The 17,226-nt window shown below is 57.8% G+C and overlaps 4 protein-coding genes across 6 annotated transcripts in view; 3 read left to right on the plus strand and 1 right to left on the minus strand.

Moving 5' to 3' along the window:
• Nucleotides 1–5,228, plus strand: part of XPO7 (exportin 7) — a 57,332-nt gene extending 52,104 nt beyond the window's left edge. For both annotated transcript variants that reach the window (XM_085080398.1, XM_085080399.1), the window contains exons 25-28: nt 222–382; nt 2,155–2,253; nt 2,445–2,572; nt 3,473–5,228. In XM_085080398.1, the coding sequence (XP_084936524.1) occupies nt 222–382; nt 2,155–2,253; nt 2,445–2,572; nt 3,473–3,566 (482 nt within the window). In that variant the 3' untranslated portion in view covers nt 3,567–5,228. The remainder of the gene's footprint in view (nt 1–221; nt 383–2,154; nt 2,254–2,444; nt 2,573–3,472) is intronic.
• Nucleotides 5,229–6,026: 798 nt separating this feature from the next.
• Nucleotides 6,027–8,309, minus strand: LOC146427986 (protein PBDC1-like). The gene is made up of 6 exons (XM_085080681.1): nt 8,233–8,309; nt 8,063–8,128; nt 7,326–7,385; nt 6,883–7,023; nt 6,339–6,450; nt 6,027–6,265 (listed from the first exon to the last, which is right to left on the minus strand). Exons 1-6 carry the CDS (start codon nt 8,257–8,259, stop codon nt 6,159–6,161), a joined length of 513 nt encoding a protein of 170 aa, XP_084936807.1. The 5' UTR covers nt 8,260–8,309; the 3' UTR covers nt 6,027–6,158.
• A 284-nt stretch (nt 8,310–8,593) lies between these two features.
• Nucleotides 8,594–10,618, plus strand: NPM2 (nucleophosmin/nucleoplasmin 2). 2 transcript variants are annotated; one of them, XM_085080716.1, is made up of 10 exons: nt 8,594–8,877; nt 8,956–9,032; nt 9,146–9,231; nt 9,409–9,525; nt 9,618–9,711; nt 9,785–9,891; nt 10,020–10,048; nt 10,166–10,202; nt 10,379–10,449; nt 10,581–10,618. In XM_085080716.1, exons 2-9 carry the CDS (start codon nt 8,975–8,977, stop codon nt 10,421–10,423), a joined length of 573 nt encoding a protein of 190 aa, XP_084936842.1. In that variant the 5' UTR covers nt 8,594–8,877; nt 8,956–8,974; the 3' UTR covers nt 10,424–10,449; nt 10,581–10,618. The 2 variants fall into 2 exon arrangements, with proteins under 2 accessions (XP_084936842.1, XP_084936841.1); XM_085080715.1 differs by having other exon boundaries at nt 8,596–8,877; nt 10,163–10,202; nt 10,581–10,614.
• A 3,270-nt stretch (nt 10,619–13,888) lies between these two features.
• FGF17 (fibroblast growth factor 17) lies at nt 13,889–16,732 on the plus strand. Its single transcript, XM_085080680.1, has 3 exons — nt 13,889–14,079; nt 14,944–15,050; nt 15,535–16,732. The coding sequence occupies exons 1-3, from the start codon at nt 13,956–13,958 to the stop codon at nt 15,820–15,822; spliced, it is 519 nt and encodes a 172-aa protein (XP_084936806.1). The 5' UTR covers nt 13,889–13,955; the 3' UTR covers nt 15,823–16,732.
• The last annotated feature ends 494 nt before the right edge of the window (nt 16,733–17,226 follow it).

A 17,226-nucleotide genomic window follows, 5' to 3' on the forward strand; every position in this document is an offset into this window, starting at 1 on the left:
CAATCCAATCATCCCACACTGAATATTCCAGGCTGAACATTCCCAATCCTCCCAGCTTTTTTTTTCACCCTCATCTCAGGGAGGAACTTCCTGACCTCCTCAGCCTTGGGATAATCCCTAAATAACCCAAAACCCATCGATAGCCCCAAATAAACACGAATATCTTCCCAGGAGCTTCTCCAGCATCTCCCAAAATGCGGATTTTTTCCCTTTTCCCACAGACACCATGGTTTGCACAGGCTGCTGCTCCTGCCTGGACCACATTGTCACTTATCTCTTCAAGCAACTGTCCCGCAGCACCAAGAAGAGAACAACCCCTCTGGCCCAGGAGAGCGATCGCTTCCTGCACATCATGCAGCAGCACCCCGAGATGATCCAGCAGGTGAATTCCCAAAAAAAACTTGGATTTTCCCAGCATGGCATCACTGCCTTTTCCCTGCTCTGGTTTTAAAGCATTAAAATCCATATTCAGCGTAGAATTTTCGCTTACAGCAACAAAAAAACGAAAGAACAAAAAGAGTTCCCTGTGTCAAATCTACAAAGAACATCACAACACAAAACAAAAAGGCAAATTACACAAAATCCACCCTTCACTGCAACTGCAACACAAATTTCCAACTATCATTCTACTTAAAAACATGATTTAGTACTTGTTTTGCCCGTTTTTTCTCTTTTAGCTGGGATAAACAGGGAATTGTTTTCTGGGGTAAACGGATTTTTTTTTTGCTTCTGTTCCACTTTTGCTCAGGTGTGATTCCAAGCTGGGCTCTGGGGTTTTGGTTATCCCAAGGAACAGTCATTTGGCTGTTCAAATTAGCCCAAAAAAGGAGCTTTTCCCTGTTTTTTGGGGTTTTTTTTTAAGGAAACAGTTCTGATGTTCTCCAGCCCTGGAGCGTGGGAATAGGGAATATTGTTCCACCCTCAGCTGCCAACAAATCCTGCTTTTTTTGGGATGGGAGCTGAGGTTTCTGAGGCTAAAAAGAGCAATTGCATCTTCCCAGCCCAGGTTAGATCCTGGATTTAGCCTGAGGTGGCTGAGGAAGGAAATTCCAGGAAGGAAATTGGAGGAAGGAAGTTCAAGGGAGGAAATTGGAGGAAGGAAATTCAAGGAAGGAAATTCAAGGAAGGAAGTTCAAGGAAGGAAATTTGAGGAAGGAAATTCAAGGAGGAAGGAAATTGGAGGAAGGAAATTGGAGGAAGGAAATTCAAGGAGGGATGAGGAGCTTCCCAAGGCATTTAAACACCAGTTTAGGTGGAGATAGGACAATATTCCCATGGATGCCTTGGGATGTGTCAGGAATTCCTGTCAGGAATCAACAGCCCAGCAGCTCCCAGCTCCTCAAGGAAACCTCCACCAGCTCCTGGAGGCTCCAGATCCTCCTCCTGTCCATGATGTGGGTTTGGCAGTGCTGGGAGGATGGTTGGGAATCCTGGAATCCTGGAATGGTTTGGGTTGGAGGGACCTGAAATATCCCATTCCACCTCCCACTGTCCCAGGCTGCTCCCAACCCCATCCAGCCTGGCCTTGGGCACTTCCAGGGATGAGGTTTCTTTGGGAATTCCATCCCATTCTCTGGGAATTCCATCCCATTCTCTGGGAATTCCATCCCATTCTCTGGGAATTCCATCCCATTCTTTGGGAATTCCATCCCATTCTCTGGGAATTCCATCCCATTCTCTGGGAATTCCATTCCAGCCCCTCCTAGGAAGGGTTTTTCCCAATCTGTCAGTTTTTATTTGCTCCACCTTGTCCTGTCCAGCCTGAATTCCCTGATTGCCAGTGCTCAGAGCTCTGTACCCCTGAGCCTGCAGCAGCATCCCAGGTGGATCCCAACATCCCAGGGAGCTGGGATGGGATGGGATGGGATGGAATGGAATGGAATAGGATGGAATGGAATGGGATGGAATGGAATAGGATGGAATGGAATTAAATGGAATGGAATGAAATGGGATGGGATGGAATGGAATGGGATGGGATGGAATAGGATGGAATGGAATGGAATGGAATGGAATGGAATGGAATGGAATAGGATGGAATGGAATTAAATGGAATGGAATGGGATGGAATGGAATGGAATAGGATGGAATGGAATGCAATGGGATGGGATGGAATGGAATGGGATGTCTGTATTTAACCCTCCCTTCCCCACCCAGATGCTCTCCACGGTGCTGAACATCATCATCTTCGAGGACTGCAGGAACCAGTGGTCCATGTCCCGACCTCTGCTCGGCCTCATCCTGCTCAACGAGAAGGTAAAGCATCCATCCCAGCTGGAATGGGCTTGGATCAGGGAGGGGAACAATCCAGGGAATCCTTGGGATGATCCCAGGGCTGGGAAAAGTCACAGGAATCCAACTCCATTCCCTCCTCTGGGAATGTGTGTGCTCTGTCCCCAAAGCTGAGATCCCACGGGAATTCAGCCCTCCTTGTCCTGTTCCCCCAGTATTTCTCGGACCTGAGGAACAGCATTGTGAACAGCCAGCCCCCGGAGAAGCAGCAGGCCATGCACCTCTGCTTTGAGAACCTCATGGAGGGCATCGAGCGCAACCTGCTCACCAAGAACAGGGACAGGTCAGTGCTGGGCACTTCTGGTGGGAAAATGTGGGAATGGGGAGTTTTCCCTGGGATTTCCTCCTGGTTGTGCTCAGGGAGGGGTTGGGGTTGGGAGGGAGATGAAATATCCACAGGCAGGGACATCTTGTGATATCCCAGGGTGATCCTGGGACACTTCCAGGGATCCACAGCTCCTCTGGGAACTCCATCCCAGCCCCTCAGCAGCCTCACAGGGAGGAATTCCTTCCCAAAATTCCATATTTCAGTTTGAAACTTCCCATGGGATTTCTGCATGGGTTTATATTGGACTCATGGAATGGTTTGGGTGGGAAGAGATCTTAAATCCATCCAGTGCCACGGCAGGGACATCTCCTGGTGTCCCAGGGTGATCCAAACCTAGCCTTGGACACTTCTGGAGATCCAGGAGCAGCCACAGCTTCTCTGGGAACTCCATCCCAGCCCCTCAGCACCCTCACAGGGAGGAATTCCTTCCCAAAATCCCACCTTTCTGTTTGAAACTTCCCATGGGATTTCTTGGTGGGTTTATGGTTTGGGTGGGAAGAGACCTTCAATCCATCCCGTGCCACGGCAGGGACATCTCCTGGTGTCCCTGGGTGATCCAGCCTGGCTTGGGACACTGCAGGGATCCACAGCTCCTCTGGGAATTCCATCCCAGCCCCTCAGCACCCTCACAGGGAGGAATTCCTTCCCCAAATCCCTGTTATCCCTTCCCTGCAGTATCCCTGCTGCACTTTGATCAAACCTCTCCATGGAGAAGCTGCCAGGTGGGGAATTCCCATCCCTGGCTGGTGTGGAGATCACACAGAGGTCCTGCTGGGTTCTGCTTCACTCTCCACACTCCACGAGAGCTTTATCAGGCTGATAATTCCCCAAAAATGCCCAACCCTCCCTCTCCAGGTTCACCCAAAACCTGTCAGCGTTCCGGCGGGAAGTTAACGACTCCATGAAGAACTCGAGCTACGGCGTGAACAGCAACGACATGATGAGCTGACAGCTGCCAGCTGGATCTCCTCTTCTCCTCCTGCCGGCCTCCAGGGCTCCCCAAATCCCCGAAGGAAAGAATCCAGGGCGTTCCCAAACCCCCACGGCCTTCCCCAGGGCTGGATTGCTGCCGGACCCGCGGGAGGAGGGAGCAGCAGGTTGAGCTCACCTGGGCAGGTGCTTGTTTTCCGCGGGGAGGGGGGTTGGAAGGAAGGGCAGAAACACAAAAAAAAAAAACAAAAACAAAAAAAAAAAAATAATTCCAGGTTGCAGGAATTTTGCAAGAAGTGTGTCTCTCTCTCTCTCTCCCCCTTGGGCGGAAATGTGGGATCGCTCTGCCGCAAGCCTGCCTTGTATAAAAGACAGAAAAAAAAAACAAAAAAAAAAAAAAACATGTACATTTTTTCATAACATTTTGGAACAAGGTTTATATTGAGTTTCAGAAAAACGAGACGATGATTAAAAAAAAAAAGAAAAAACGACAAAAAAAAGAAAAAAAAAGCCACAAAAAACCAAAACGACGATAAAAAAAAAACAAACAGAAAAAAAAAAACAAACAAAAAACCAACAAAACGACAAAAAAAAACAAAAAAAAAAAGTGTGATTGAAATTTTTACAGAGTCCTGGTGCACCCAGTGCTGGTGTGAGGGTTGTGAATGCGAGTGAGGAAAGCGTGGCCTGAAGCTTTACTGGGCGAGGGGGTGGCTGTGTGAAAGTGCAGAGATCTATTTAGTGACAAGCTGTAGAGAGAAGCAAAACTTCAAACAAAACAACGACGAGAAAAAAAAAAACACAAAAAAAAAAATCAAAAACACACGCAAAAAAAAGAAAAAAAAAACAAAAAAACCCACGCCGCGAAAAAAAAAGGAAAAAAAAAAAAAAGGCATTGTAAAATTCCAAATGTATATTTTTTCTTATTAAGCCCCCCCTCGAAAAAAATCACAATTTCCCGGTCCCGTCTCGCCCTCGTTCTTGGGAACTCGAAGCCATGACGTGACCCCTCCGTTCGTGCTTGCTCGTGGGTGTCCCTCCTGTCCCCTCTGTAGCAGTAGCCCTGTCCCCTCCCAGAGCCCTCCTCTCCTCCATTTTTTCCCCATTTTTTCCCATTTTTTTCCCATTTTTCCCCGGGCTGGAGCAGGAGCTGGCGGCAGCACATCCCTCCTCCTCGGAGGGTTCTCCACCACAAGGTTTGCCCAGCATGAAATCTCGAGCACCCCTTGGACAAAAAAAAAACAAAAAAAAAAAACGAGTCCATTTCTTCTCTTCAAGCACCCAAAAATCAGCGTTTGGGAAAACCCAATGGGTGGGAAAATCCACTCGATGGGAAAATCCACGGATCAGAGGGAGAGGGAACCCGTTTGCCTTGTATTTCCCCACTATTGTTGCTGCTAGTCGTGTGCATCCTCTTGCTCAGCTCTCCCCACAGACACTCAGTCCTTCTAGGGCTTCAGTTTCTCTCCCCAGACACCACCGACCGACTCTTAATTTTATTTCCTTTTTTTTTAATTTTATTTTATTTTTAATTTTGTTTTTTTTTCCCCTCTTTTCCTCCTGGCGATTGTGTGTTGGGTCCTTTTTCCGCGTGAGCAGATGCTGGTTGACTTGTAAGGGTGTTTGCTGCATACAGTGTAAGCATTGTGACTGCAAATAAAAACTCAATGGTTTCTACTGACACGGCTCTGGCTGCACCCCGAATTCACACCTGAACCCCAAATTCAACCCCTGAACCCCAGGATTTACCTCAAAACCCCAAGTTCCTTCCCAGAACCCCAAAATCTCTCAAGAGAACCCCAGGTTTCATCCCAGAATCCCAAATTTCTTCCCAGAACCCCAAAATCCCTCAGAGAATCCCAAATTTCTTCCCAGAACTCTGACTTTTCCCCCTGAACCCCAAGATTCACCCCAGAACCCCGAAATTCACCTCAGAACCCAAAGTTTCTTCCCAGAACTCCAAAATCCCTCAGAGAATCTCAAATTTCTTCCCAGAACGCCAAAATTCACCTCTGAATCCCAGATTTCTTCCCAGAACCCCAAAATCCCTCAGAGAATCCCAAATTTCTTCCCAGAACTCTGACTTTTCCCCAGAACCCCAAGATTTCTCCCTGAACCCCAAGATCTCCCCCAGAATTCCAAGATCTCCACCCACAACCCTGAGTTTTCCCCCAGAACTCCAAGAGTTCCCCTGGAACTCAGATTTCCCACATCCCCTCAACTCTCTCCCCTGAATTCTCTCCCCCTGCACCCCAAAATCCTCCCAACACCCCCAGCCCTTCCCAGCCCAATCCCAAAATCCCCCAAATCCCATTTAATTTGGGGGTGGGGGGGATGATCCTCCATCCCTGAGCGGAGCAAGCAAAGCTCCACAAATCCCACCTGCATTTGGCCCCAAATCCTGCTGGTTTTATCCCATTTTAGGGACCAAACTCCCCCCAGGGACCCCAACCCTACAGGGGTGACAACACCACCAGAATTGGGATTTCACAACATTTATTTACAGTCGGAGAAGCATCTCCAGCCTCTCCATCCTTCCTGAGCCTCCCCAGCTCGGGAATGGTCCTGGAGCAGAGCTGGGAACTCCAGAATTCCCAAGAATTCCCAACCCTCATCCCGATTTTTCCCCCGCCGGCTGCCTGGCGCTGCTGTAAACCTCATCGTTGCAACCTTCCCTGTTCCTGGCGATCTCGATGGCGAAGAACTGGATCCTGGTGGCTGGAAAAGCAGCAGAGGGGTCAGACCTGTGGGTTTGGGGTTCCCTGCAGCCCCCCTGCAGCCCGCTCCCCACCGAAAATGGTGTTTTCCTCGGTGTATTCCCGGCGGGAATCCAGGCGGAGCAAAGTCCCGTAGTTGAAATCTTCCACCACGCCCTCGAAGCGAAGGCAGAAGGGACGCCACTTCTGGGGGGAGAGAGACATCCTGAGCGCCCCAAATCCCGGGAAAATGGGGGATAAAAACACCCTCAGCCCCCCCAAATCCTGGGAAAAGGGGGGAAATCCTGGGAAAACTGGGGAGAAAAACACCCTGAGCACCCCAAATCCCGGGAAAAGGGGGAAATCCCAGGAAAAGGGGGAATAAAACCACCATCAGTACTCCCAAATCCTGGAAAAAGGGGGAAATCCTGGGAAATTGGGATAAAAATACCCTCAGCCCCTCCAAATCCCGGGAAAAGGGGGAAATCCTGGGAAAAGGGGGGATAAAAACAACCTCAGCACCCCCAAATCCTCGGAAAACGGGGGAAATCCCGGGAAAAGGGAGAAATCCTGGGAAAAAGTGGGATAAAAACCCCCTCAGCATCCCCAAATCCCAGGAAAAGGGGAAATCCCCCCCACCTCCTTGGCAGGCTCCGATTTCAGCTCCTCAGGATCCAGCACATCCACCCGCAGCTCCGGGAAGGTTTTCCGGAATTCCTCATAGATCAGGTCATCCACCTTGGTCAGGTTGAGGAATTTGGGGTCCACGGAGGAGATGAGCTGCAGGGGGAGGTGTGGGGTCAGCTGTGAACCCCCAAAACCCCCCCAGACCTCCCAGACCCCTGGAACCTCCCCAGACCCACAGAGCACCCCCAGACTCCGAGACCTCCAGACCCCCCGGAGCCCCCCCAGACCCTCAGATGCCTGGAGCCCCCTCAGACCCCCAGAGCCCCCCCCAGAACCCCCCCAGACCCCCAGAGCATCCCCAGACCACCAGAGTCCCCCAGACCCCCGGAGACCCCCAGCCCCCCAGAGCCCCGGAGCCCCCCCAAACCCCAGACCCCCGCAGCCCCCCGACTCACGTTGAAGTAGACCTGGGCGTGCTGATGAGCTTTCATGGCCCAGGCGAGCTCCACGCGGGGCTGCGGAGCAGGACACGATCAGGGGACGCTGCGACCCCCTTGGGGACAAATCCCCACTTTGGGGGGTCCCTGCTCCCCTTTAAAAGCCGCTCTTGGGGTTTGCTCCCTCTCTTCTTGGGGTTTTATCCTCCTCTTGCAGGGTCTCTCCTCCCCTCGCGGTTCTTCTCTTCCCTTTCCGGGTTTTTATTCCTTTTGGGATTCTTCTCCTCCCCTCGGGGGTGCAGGGCAAGGGTGGGAGGGACAGGGGACACGAGGGGACACAGGGGGACATCGAGGACATCTCGCAGGAATGAGACCCTCCTGGATTGGGATCTCCAAGGCAGGAATTCCCTTCCGGGACTGGATATCCCTGTGAGAACTGGGAATCTTCAGGAATGGGATCCTCCTGGACTGAGACCTTCCGGGAATGGGATCCCCCAAACCTGGGATCCTCCGGGAATGGGATCTCCCCAAATCTGGGATCCTCCAGGAATGAGACCTCCTGGATTGGGATCTCCAAGGCAGGAATCCTTCCGGGACTGGATATCCCTGTGAGAACTGGGAATCTTCAGGAATGGGATCCTCCTGGACTGAGACCTTCCGGGAATGGGATCCCCCAAACCTGGGATCCTCCGGGAATGGGATCTCCCAAACCTCTGCCCCCAGACTGTGCCCCGCTGCCCCCCAGCCCCGCTCACGTCGTTGCCGAAGGACTCCGCGGGCATCGCCAGCGCCTGAGCAGCCGCCGCCACCTCGCCGGGGCCCTGCGGGGGACACGGAGCTGCGACACCGCGGGGACACTGTCCCCAGGGGCCCCCAGGAGCCCGCGGAGGGTCGCAGAGAGCCCCCCGGTGCCCCCCAGCCTCACCAGCCCCGCCAGCCCCGCCGCCGCCATCGCTGCCGGAAGAGGCGGTGCGACTCCGCCCAGGGGACAGGGAGGGACAGGGCGGGACACGGGGGGGTGTGGGAGTTGTGGGGGGACACGGGGGGACAGGGACACGGCGGGGTGTGGGAGTTGTGGGGGACACGGGGGGGACAGGGACACGGGGGGGTGTGGGAGTTGTGGGGGACATGGAGGGACAAGTGGTGACACGAGGGGACACTCAGGACGGGGGGACAGGGGAGATGGGGGATACGGGGGGCACGGAGTGACAAGGGGGTCACAGGGGGACACGTGGGGCAGGAGACACGAGGGGACATGGAGGAACCCAGGAGGACACGAGGGGACACGGAGGGACAGGCGGGGAGGCCACCGGGGATGTCGGGACACGGTGACCTGTGTGTGACACATCGGGGCGACCCACAGCTGGGGGGGATCGGCGGTGCTCCCACCCTCATTAGCACCCTCACCTGGGGGGGATAATTAACTCATTAACCCCTCGGGGCGGCTGGTGTTTGATTGGGGGCTGGGTGGGTGGATGGGGTCCCTGTGCCCCTATAAATGCCCGCTGTGGGGTGACCCTGCTGTCCTCGGGTGCTCCTTCCGGGCTGAGAATTGCGGCGCTTTTTTCGGGTGAGTGTTTTGGGGAGCGGGCAGTGGATGTCCTGCAGGTCGGGCGATGATCCCACAGCTCTGTGTGTGTGTCCCCAGGCTGTGACACCCCAGAGCCATGTCCTTCACGGACAGCACCTACAGCACGTCCGACAAGCCGGTGTCCGTCCTTTGGGGTGAGTGTCGCACCCCCTGCCATCCCTGGGGGGCTGGGGATGTCCTGGGGGGCTCCCCGGGGGGCTCCCCCTGCCCGCGACCCCACGCTCTGTCCCCTCTCTCGTGTCCCCAGGGTGTGAGCTGAGCAAAGCCAAGGACTCCTGCACCTTCCAGGTGACCGACGACTGGAACTGCGACCAGCAGCTGGTGGTGCGCACGGTGGGTGACCCCAAAAACCTGGCGGGGGACGGGGGGGGTGTTCTCCCCACTGTTTGGGGTGGATTTTATGGCGAGGAGATCATGGCTGAGACCCCACGGACCTTCCCGAACCCACGGACTTTCCCAAAGCCACGCGGATCCCGCGGGGCTCCTGAGGGAATTCCCTTCTCCCTGCAGATCTGCCTGGGGGAGACAGCCCGGGATGAGTTCCACGTGGTGGAGGTGGTGGCCGAGGACGGGGACAGCCGCAGCCCGGTGCCCCTGGCCACGCTGAAGCCATCGGTGCTGCCCACGGTGAGTGCCCGGGGAGGGCGGGGGGCTGCGGCCGCCCAGGGGGGTTCTGTGCCCCGAGGGGCTGCAGGAGCTGCTGCCATCCCCTTTTCCAGGCGACGCTGGGCGGAGTGGAGCTGACCCCGCCGGTGACGTTCCGCCTGCGCTCCGGCTCCGGCCCCGTCTATGTCAGCGGGCAGCACGTGTCCAGTGAGTATCGGGGTCACCCCGCAGCCCGGGACCCCCCGGCAGGGGCGGGGGGCTCAGCCAGGCTCTCCCGCAGTGACCAGCCTGAGCTCGGAGGAGGAGTCTGACGAGGAGACGGAGGAAGAGGAAACCCCCAAGAAGCCCCCCAAGGCTCCGAGTGCCCGCAAGGGTGGCGCTGCCAAGGTCAGCGACATTTGGGTGTGGACGGGGGGGGACAGGGACCCCAAATCCTTCCCTGTCAGGGGATGGGCTGTGGCCTTCATCCCTCGGTGAGGAAGAGTTCCCATCCTTCATCTCCTCTCTCTGCACAGAAAAGGAAGGTGGAGAAGGCAGATGAGCTGTGAGTACGATGGAGGGCAAAGCCCGGAGCAGGGGATCCCCCCTGCCGGCCCTGCACCCCTAATCCCCCCTGCCGGCCCTGCACCCCTAACCCCAGCTCCCCCTGTCCCCCCAGCAGGAACAAGGCCTCCTCTGAGGATCCTCTTCCCGGCAAGGTAGGAGCTGCTCAGGTGTCCCTTGTGGGATAACTGGGTGATCAGGAGCTCCTGGGCAGGGAGAAGGGTCAGTGTGCGATGGGAATCAGCTGCTGGACCCAAAATGGGGGAGAACAGCAGCTCTGGGGGCCGCCAGGTTGGGGTCTCCATGTTTAACCCCTTGTTGATCCCCGCAGGGCCGCGGAGCCGGCCGGGGCAAGAAAGCAGCAGCGAAGAAATAACGGGAATTCCTTCTGAGCCCAGCCAGGTGCAGATCGGGGTGTGAGGGTCCCTGTGGAGCTGGGGGGACCCTGGGTGTGTCCCCAGCTCGGGGCTCAGCGGGGCTGGGGCAGCTCCGCCCCCACAGCGGGTAAAAATCCCTTTTTCCTTCCCCTCCAGGTGCAGGAGAGCCGGGAAAAGCAGCTGGTGGTGGTGGTGGTGGTGTCATTCCCAAATAAAAATCACATTTTGCACTCCTGGCTCCCCGTGCTGGCGCTGGGGGGGCTGTGGGGTCATTCCCACCCTGGATAGGATTTCTGGGAGCTGTTCCCAGATTTGGGGGGCTGGGGGGGCTGCCTGTGAACAGGGGACAAAGGGGATTAGGGAGCAGCGGGGAGGCGATTGGATCCCATTGGCCTGGCCTTGGGCTGCAGGCAGCGCGATTTGGGGAGGGTCTGGAGCCCCCCGGGTGCTGCTGTGTCCCAGGGGGTCCCAGAGGGGACCCGAGCCCCCCAGCCGGGGGCTTTAGGCTGCTCCAGGTGTGGGACAGTGAGGGGGGGTTGATCCCTCCCTGCATCCCCCCGGGATGGGATGGGATGGGGGGCCAGGGGGTTCCTCTCCTCCAGGGCCACCGCGGAGCGGTGACAGCAGCGCTGTCCCTCCGCCTGTCCTCACCCCGCAGGGGCTGTTTGCACAGCGGGGCCGCGCTGACAGCTCCCGGCGCTCTGTGCCCCGGAGCTGGGGACACCGCGGTGGCGATGACAGCTCCACATCCATCAATCATCCCCGTGGCTGGGGGGGCTGAGCAGAGCCCCCAGAGCTGCTGAGCCCCCCGGTTGGGGTGGGAGGAGAGCCTGGAGCTGCGGCTGTCCTGGTTTTGGGGGGCTGCAGAGTGGGGTTTGGGGGGAACTCCTGGCTGGGAGGTGTGAAGGGATCGGGGGGATATTTGGGGTTGTTTTCATGGGATCAGCGCCCCCCCGCCTGGTGTGTGTGGGGTGAGCTCCCTGCTGCTCCCCCTTGCACCGATGGGGAAACTGAGGCACGAGTGTGACGCAGGTGAGTTCTGACGGGACACCCCCAGGACGGTGTGACACCCCGGGGTTCCCCCAGCTCCCTGCCGGGGTATTTATCAGGTATTTAATTATTTATCAGGTATTTAATTATTTCTCAGGCCTCCCCAGCGCAGCAAACGGAGCCTGGAGGGGTTAGCAGCCTCCCCGTGACACCTGTGGGTTGGGGGGCAGAGGGTCCCCAGAGCCCCCCAGCGCTGGAGTGAGACCCTGCTGGGGTGGGTGAGGCACAGGCCAGGGCTGTGCTGGCACCTGGTGACAGCAGGGTGACAAAAAGCATCTGTCCCCAAAGCCCGGTACCCTCACCGCGTCCCGCTGTCCCCACGCGCTGGGCCGGGGGGCGATGGGGACACCAAGCCGAGCCCACCTCCCCCTGTCCCCTCCTCCTCCTCCATCCCATCCCACCCTCTCCCTGCCAGCCCCTCCCTGCCGGCTCTCCCCACCTTTAAAGCCACCGTGTCCCCCTGGGGCTGTCACCGCCAGGCCACCGGCCCTGCATGGCGCGGGGGGCTGCGGGCTCTGCCCGGCCCGGGGGCACCGAGCCCAGCACGGGCGGCTGATGGGGTGGGCGCGCCGGGGCTGCCATGGCGCTCCGTGCCCCCCAGGAGTAGGAGGAAGAAGAGGAGGAGGAGGAGGAGAAGCCCCCAGCCCCGCTGCCTCCCCCATGAGCCGTCGCTGCTCCGGAGCTTTGGGCATCGCACGTGGGCTCGGCGCGTCCCGGTGGTCAGCCGCTCGGCCGCCCCGGCCGGCAGGGCACGGCAGCATCCCCCAGGAGCCGCGGCGGGCGGCGGTCGGGGGGCTTCGAGCAGCGCCATGCAGCCCCTCACCCTGCAGAACCTCTCCATGTAAGCTCCCGCTGCCATCCCCGGCCTCTCCCTTCATTTGATTCATTTGATTTATTTGATTTTAGCTCCTTGGCGGGGCGGAGGGAAGCAGAACCCACCCGGCTCCCCCCAAAACCGCCCGCTTTGCCCTTTTTCCCGCAGATGCTTCCAGCTGCTCATGTTCTCCTGTCAGACCCAGGTAGGTGGAGGAGCTTTGCTGACCCCGGGCTGGGTGAAGGACACGTTCGGTGTCCCCCTGAATTTCCCCTTTGCTCTGGGAGGTCCCGAGGCGCCGGGGTGGGATTTCCCAGGGTGGGATGCGGGGATGGTTCCCGGGGGTCGTGTCCGCACCGGAGGGGCTGCAGTTGGGGTTCAGCGATGGGGATCCCCCCAGGAGGGTCTGGGTGAGGCTGCCGGGGATCCCAGCCCGGCACGGCACGCATTTCCCGCAATCCCGTGCCAGCTCTGTCACCCTCGAGCTGCAGGACACTGCCGGACGCTGCCCGCGCTCGCCCCGAGGGGGTTAACGGGGTCTGGACCCCTCCGGCGGGGGGTGCGAGGTTGGGCACCCCCTCCCCTCTCCCCCACACCCTCTGGGGCTGCTGCGACCCTTGTTTTGTGAGCTTTAGAAAGGCGGCAGCTTTTAAAATCCACTGTTCCATATCAGCACCCTCTGCTCCAGCGCCCGAACAAAACCCCCGCGGCTGCGGCCCGGCGGCATTAAAACATCCTCGGCACCTCTTTTCTTTTTTTTTTTCCCTGCTTTTTTTCTTTTTTCTATTTTTTTTTCTCCTCCCTTCCCAAGGTAAATGCTTTTCTTTCTTTGAAAACGAGAGGGGAAGGGAAGCGCCTTTGATGGAGAGGGGAGACCTCCCCAAATCAGCCCCAAAGGCTTTAAAGCTCATCATCCGGGCAGGAAATGAATCCCCGGGAGCGCACAAAGCTGGGGGGCGGGCAGTGCCCCTCACCCTGCCAGGCCTGGATCCCCTCCTGCCTTCCCTGTCCGGCTTGGGAATGCGGGAAGCAGGTCCTGTCCCCCCCGAGGTGACTCTGCGCACCCCAAACTGGCAGTGTGACCCCAAATGTCCCATTGTCCCGGCAGGAGATCCCCTCTGGATGTTATCCCCTCCCCGCGGCCCTTTTGGGGCTGGGGTCTCTCAGATGTTGTCCCAAAAGTCTCTTGCACTGGGGTTAAGCCGAGTTTTCCCTTGGGATGCCCTGGCTGGAATCCCAAATCCCAAATCCCCTCCTCACCTGCCCTGATCAGCTCCCGTTTTCACTCCAGCAACCCTCACGTTGTATTTGGATAAACCCCGGAGCTGGTTTGGGGTTCCCGGGGTGTTTATCCCATTCCCGGGGTGGGGAGCAGGCGGCTCTGCTCCCGGGACACCCAGCCGGGATTTAGGGGATGATTTTGGGGGTCTCACCCACCAGCTCAGCCCATACATCCCAGCGTGTCCTGAATTCCTGCTGAGCATCCTCGGGGTGGGAGGGCAGAATCCTTCCCTGCATCCCAGAATGCAGGAATTCACCCCAAAAAAAAGGGCTGGCAGGACCCCTCTGCACCCCAAAACGAATTGATTTTATTTTTCCCTTTGTAAACAAAGGGGGAGAACCAACCGTCTCCTAATTTTAACCAGTACGTGAGGGACCAGGGCGCCATGACGGACCAGCTGAGCCGGCGGCAGATCCGCGAGTACCAACTCTACAGCCGGACCAGCGGCAAGCACGTCCAGGTCAACGGCAAAAGGATCACGGCCACCGCCGAGGATGGCAACAAATTCGGTGAGGATGTCACCGTCACCCTCCCCGAGGGGTCACAGCGATCGGGGAAAGGTTGGGAAGCACCTGGGAAGCTCCGCAGAGGGAGCGGTGTGTGCAGGAATTCCGGCTCTGGCTGGTTTTGTACCCAAAAAAAAAAATCAAAAAAATCGCTCTAGTGAGAGTTGGCTGCACACAGGCAGCCGTGACCTCAAAACTTCCAAATTCAGGGAATTCTCCGGCTCTGTGCAGTATTTATAACCCCGATGTGCTTTGTAATCCCTTCCTGGAGACAGACAAACAGCTTTTCCCGCAGGAATATCTCCTGATCTCGGTGTCCTCCTCCTAAATATCCACAGGCGGTGGGCAGAGCCCACCCGGGACACATCCCAGCCTGCCCACACCACCTTTCCCGAGGGGTTTTCCACCCTGAGGGGACATCGCAGCCCCACCAGCACCTCCGAGCTTCGGGAAAGGTTTTTTTCCCAAGCGGCCAGGCTGAGTCACCTCCTTTCCAGAGCTTTCCCTGGATTCTCCCTGCCCCGGTCATGGGTTTCCGTGCTGCTCCCAACCTCTGCAGCCGGGGCTGTTGTGGAGGAACAATTAGGATAATTAACCTGGTGCGTGCTGGGTTCGGTCTTGCCCTGGAGAATCGGCAGAATTCTGGCATTTGGGATGTGTCGGAGGGGAAGGAAAGGGCAGTTTGGGTTTTTACAAAACCCCCTTGGCGTCACGGATGGGGAAATTCCCTGGAAAAGCTGCTTTGTCCCACCTGTGGTGACTCCCAGCCCACTGGGAATGGTAGAGGGAAGGGAATTGGGGGATTTGGTGGCCGGGAGCTCCTCGGGGGTGTCCCAACCCCCGAGGGACATTGTCCCCTCCTCGCAGCCAAGCTCATCGTGGAGACAGACACGTTCGGGAGCCGCGTGAGGATCAAGGGCGCCGAGAGTGAGAAGTACATCTGCATGAGCAAGAGGGGAAAACTCATCGGGAAAGTGAGTCCTGGACAGCCCCGGGCTGCCCCGAATCTCCTGGGAAGGAGATGATCCAGGGAGATGGTCCTGGTGAATCCCTGAATCCACAGGGAATGGATTTGGGATGGGCTGGGGGTGATAAAGATGGGTTTGGGACAATGAAGGTGATCCAGGGGTGGGCTGGGGGTGACAGAGATAGGGTTTGGGGGGATAAAAGTGGTTTTTAGGGGTGACAAAAATGGGCTTGAGGGGCGTCAGGGGTGGGCTGGGTGTGAGGGAGATGAACTGAGGGGTGTCAGGGGTGGGCTTGGGGGTGAACTGGGAGCATCAGGGATGGTGACAAAGAGGGGCTGGGGGGTGACAGAAATGAACCGGGGGGGCTACAGGGCTCATCTGGGGGGTCTCAAGGATGGGCTGGAGGGTGACCAAGACGGACTGGGGGCTGGCTGGGATGGCCTGGGCCATTCCCACCCCCTCAACCCACCCTCCCCTCCTCCTCCCGCAGCCCAACGGGAAGAGCAAGGACTGCATCTTCACCGAGATCGTGCTGGAGAACAACTACACGGCCTTCCAGAACGCTCGCTACGAGGGCTGGTACATGGCCTTCACCCGCCGCGGCCGCCCGCGCCGCGCCTCCCGCAGCCGCCAGAACCAGCGAGAGGCGCATTTCATCAAGCGCCTCTACCGCGGCCAGCTGCCCTTCCCCAACGCCGAGCGCCAGAACCAGTTCGAGTTCGTGGGCTCCTCGTCCCCCACCCGCCGCTCCCGCCGCACCCGCGGCCCCCGCACGTAGCCCCGCCCGGCCCGGCCTCAGGGCGCTGCGCGTTTGCCCCATTTGTTAAAAATGGTTTGGGTTTTGTGCGCCCCGAGGGTAGGGCAGGGTTGGGGGATGAGCCCCGCGTGGGATCCTGGATGCTGGAGTGTCCCAGGGAATGCCTGGAGCATCCTGTGATATCCATGTCACCACCCTGTGCCTTTGTCCCCCTGGAGGTTGTCACTGGGGTCCTGAATCCCTGGAGCATCCCGTGATATCCATGTCACCACCCTGTGCCTTTGTCCCCTGCCCTCAGATGGTCACTGGTGGCCATAGCCCCGTGTTGGGTCCTGAATCCCTGGAGCATCCCATGGTATCCATGTCACCACCCTGTGCCTTTGTCCCCCTGGAGGTTGTCACTGGGGTCCTGAATCCCTGGAGCATCCCGTGATATCCATGTCACCACCCTGTGCCTTTGTCCCCCTGGAGGTTGTCACCAGGGTCCCGAATCCCCGGAGCATCCCGTGATATCCATGTCACCACCCTGTGCCTTTGTCCCCCTGGCAGCCTTGTCCCTGTGCCACCACCCCGGACACACTCCCATCTCCCACAGACTCAGCGATGGAGGGGACAGGCCACCAGCCCGCGGGATGTCCCCACTGGGGTGGCATTCCGGGTCACCCAGCCCCCGGGCAGCACTTGTATCCCCACCCCGTGGGGTCTCCACGTTATTTATAGAAGGTCTGTGCCCTCCCCCAGTGGCACTGGGTGGGACAGGGACACTGGGGCTGTTCCCAGGCCAAAGAGAAGCCGCCTTGAGGTGATTTTTATTTTGCTGTTTGATCGTATTTTGTGTGTTTTTGACCAATTCTGCTGTTTATGAATCGGTTTTAGGCCTAAACCTTTAGACTCGGGAGTTTCCTGGTGTAAAGGAGGAAACCCTGAGGCAAATAAAGTGACTGTCACACTGACGGGCCTGGGGCTGTTTTCCTTCCCTGCCGAGGCTCTGCAGCTGGAATTGTGCACAGGGAGCTCTGGGCCACCTCCCCTGCTTGGGGACAAATGCAGCAGGGTGAAAGTGGCTGCTGTGGGCTCCTTGGGGCCACCAGCCCTGTCTGTGTGACCTGGGGGTGGCTGCTGCACCCTGGGGACACAGACATCCCCAAGCGGGGTACCCAGGGTGGCACCCACTGTCCCCCCATAGGGCATCACCCCAGAGGGATTCCCAGCATCACACCCTGAATACCCCACAGAATATTCCCCTCGGGCATCACCCACAGCCTGGCACCCCCTGCAGCCCCCCAGGGCCTCGCCCTGGCAGTGTCCCCTGTTGTCCCCACGCCATGCCATTCCCCACAGCCTGGTACCTAGTGTGGCACCCAAAGTGCCCCCCCAGAGCATCACATCCCAGTCGTGACACCCCCTGTCCCCCTCAGTGTCACC

This window comes from Lichenostomus cassidix, chromosome 22, assembly GCF_008360975.1.
Source record: "Lichenostomus cassidix isolate B80296 chromosome 22, HeHo_3.0, whole genome shotgun sequence".
Taxonomy (NCBI): Eukaryota; Metazoa; Chordata; class Aves; order Passeriformes; family Meliphagidae; genus Lichenostomus; species Lichenostomus cassidix.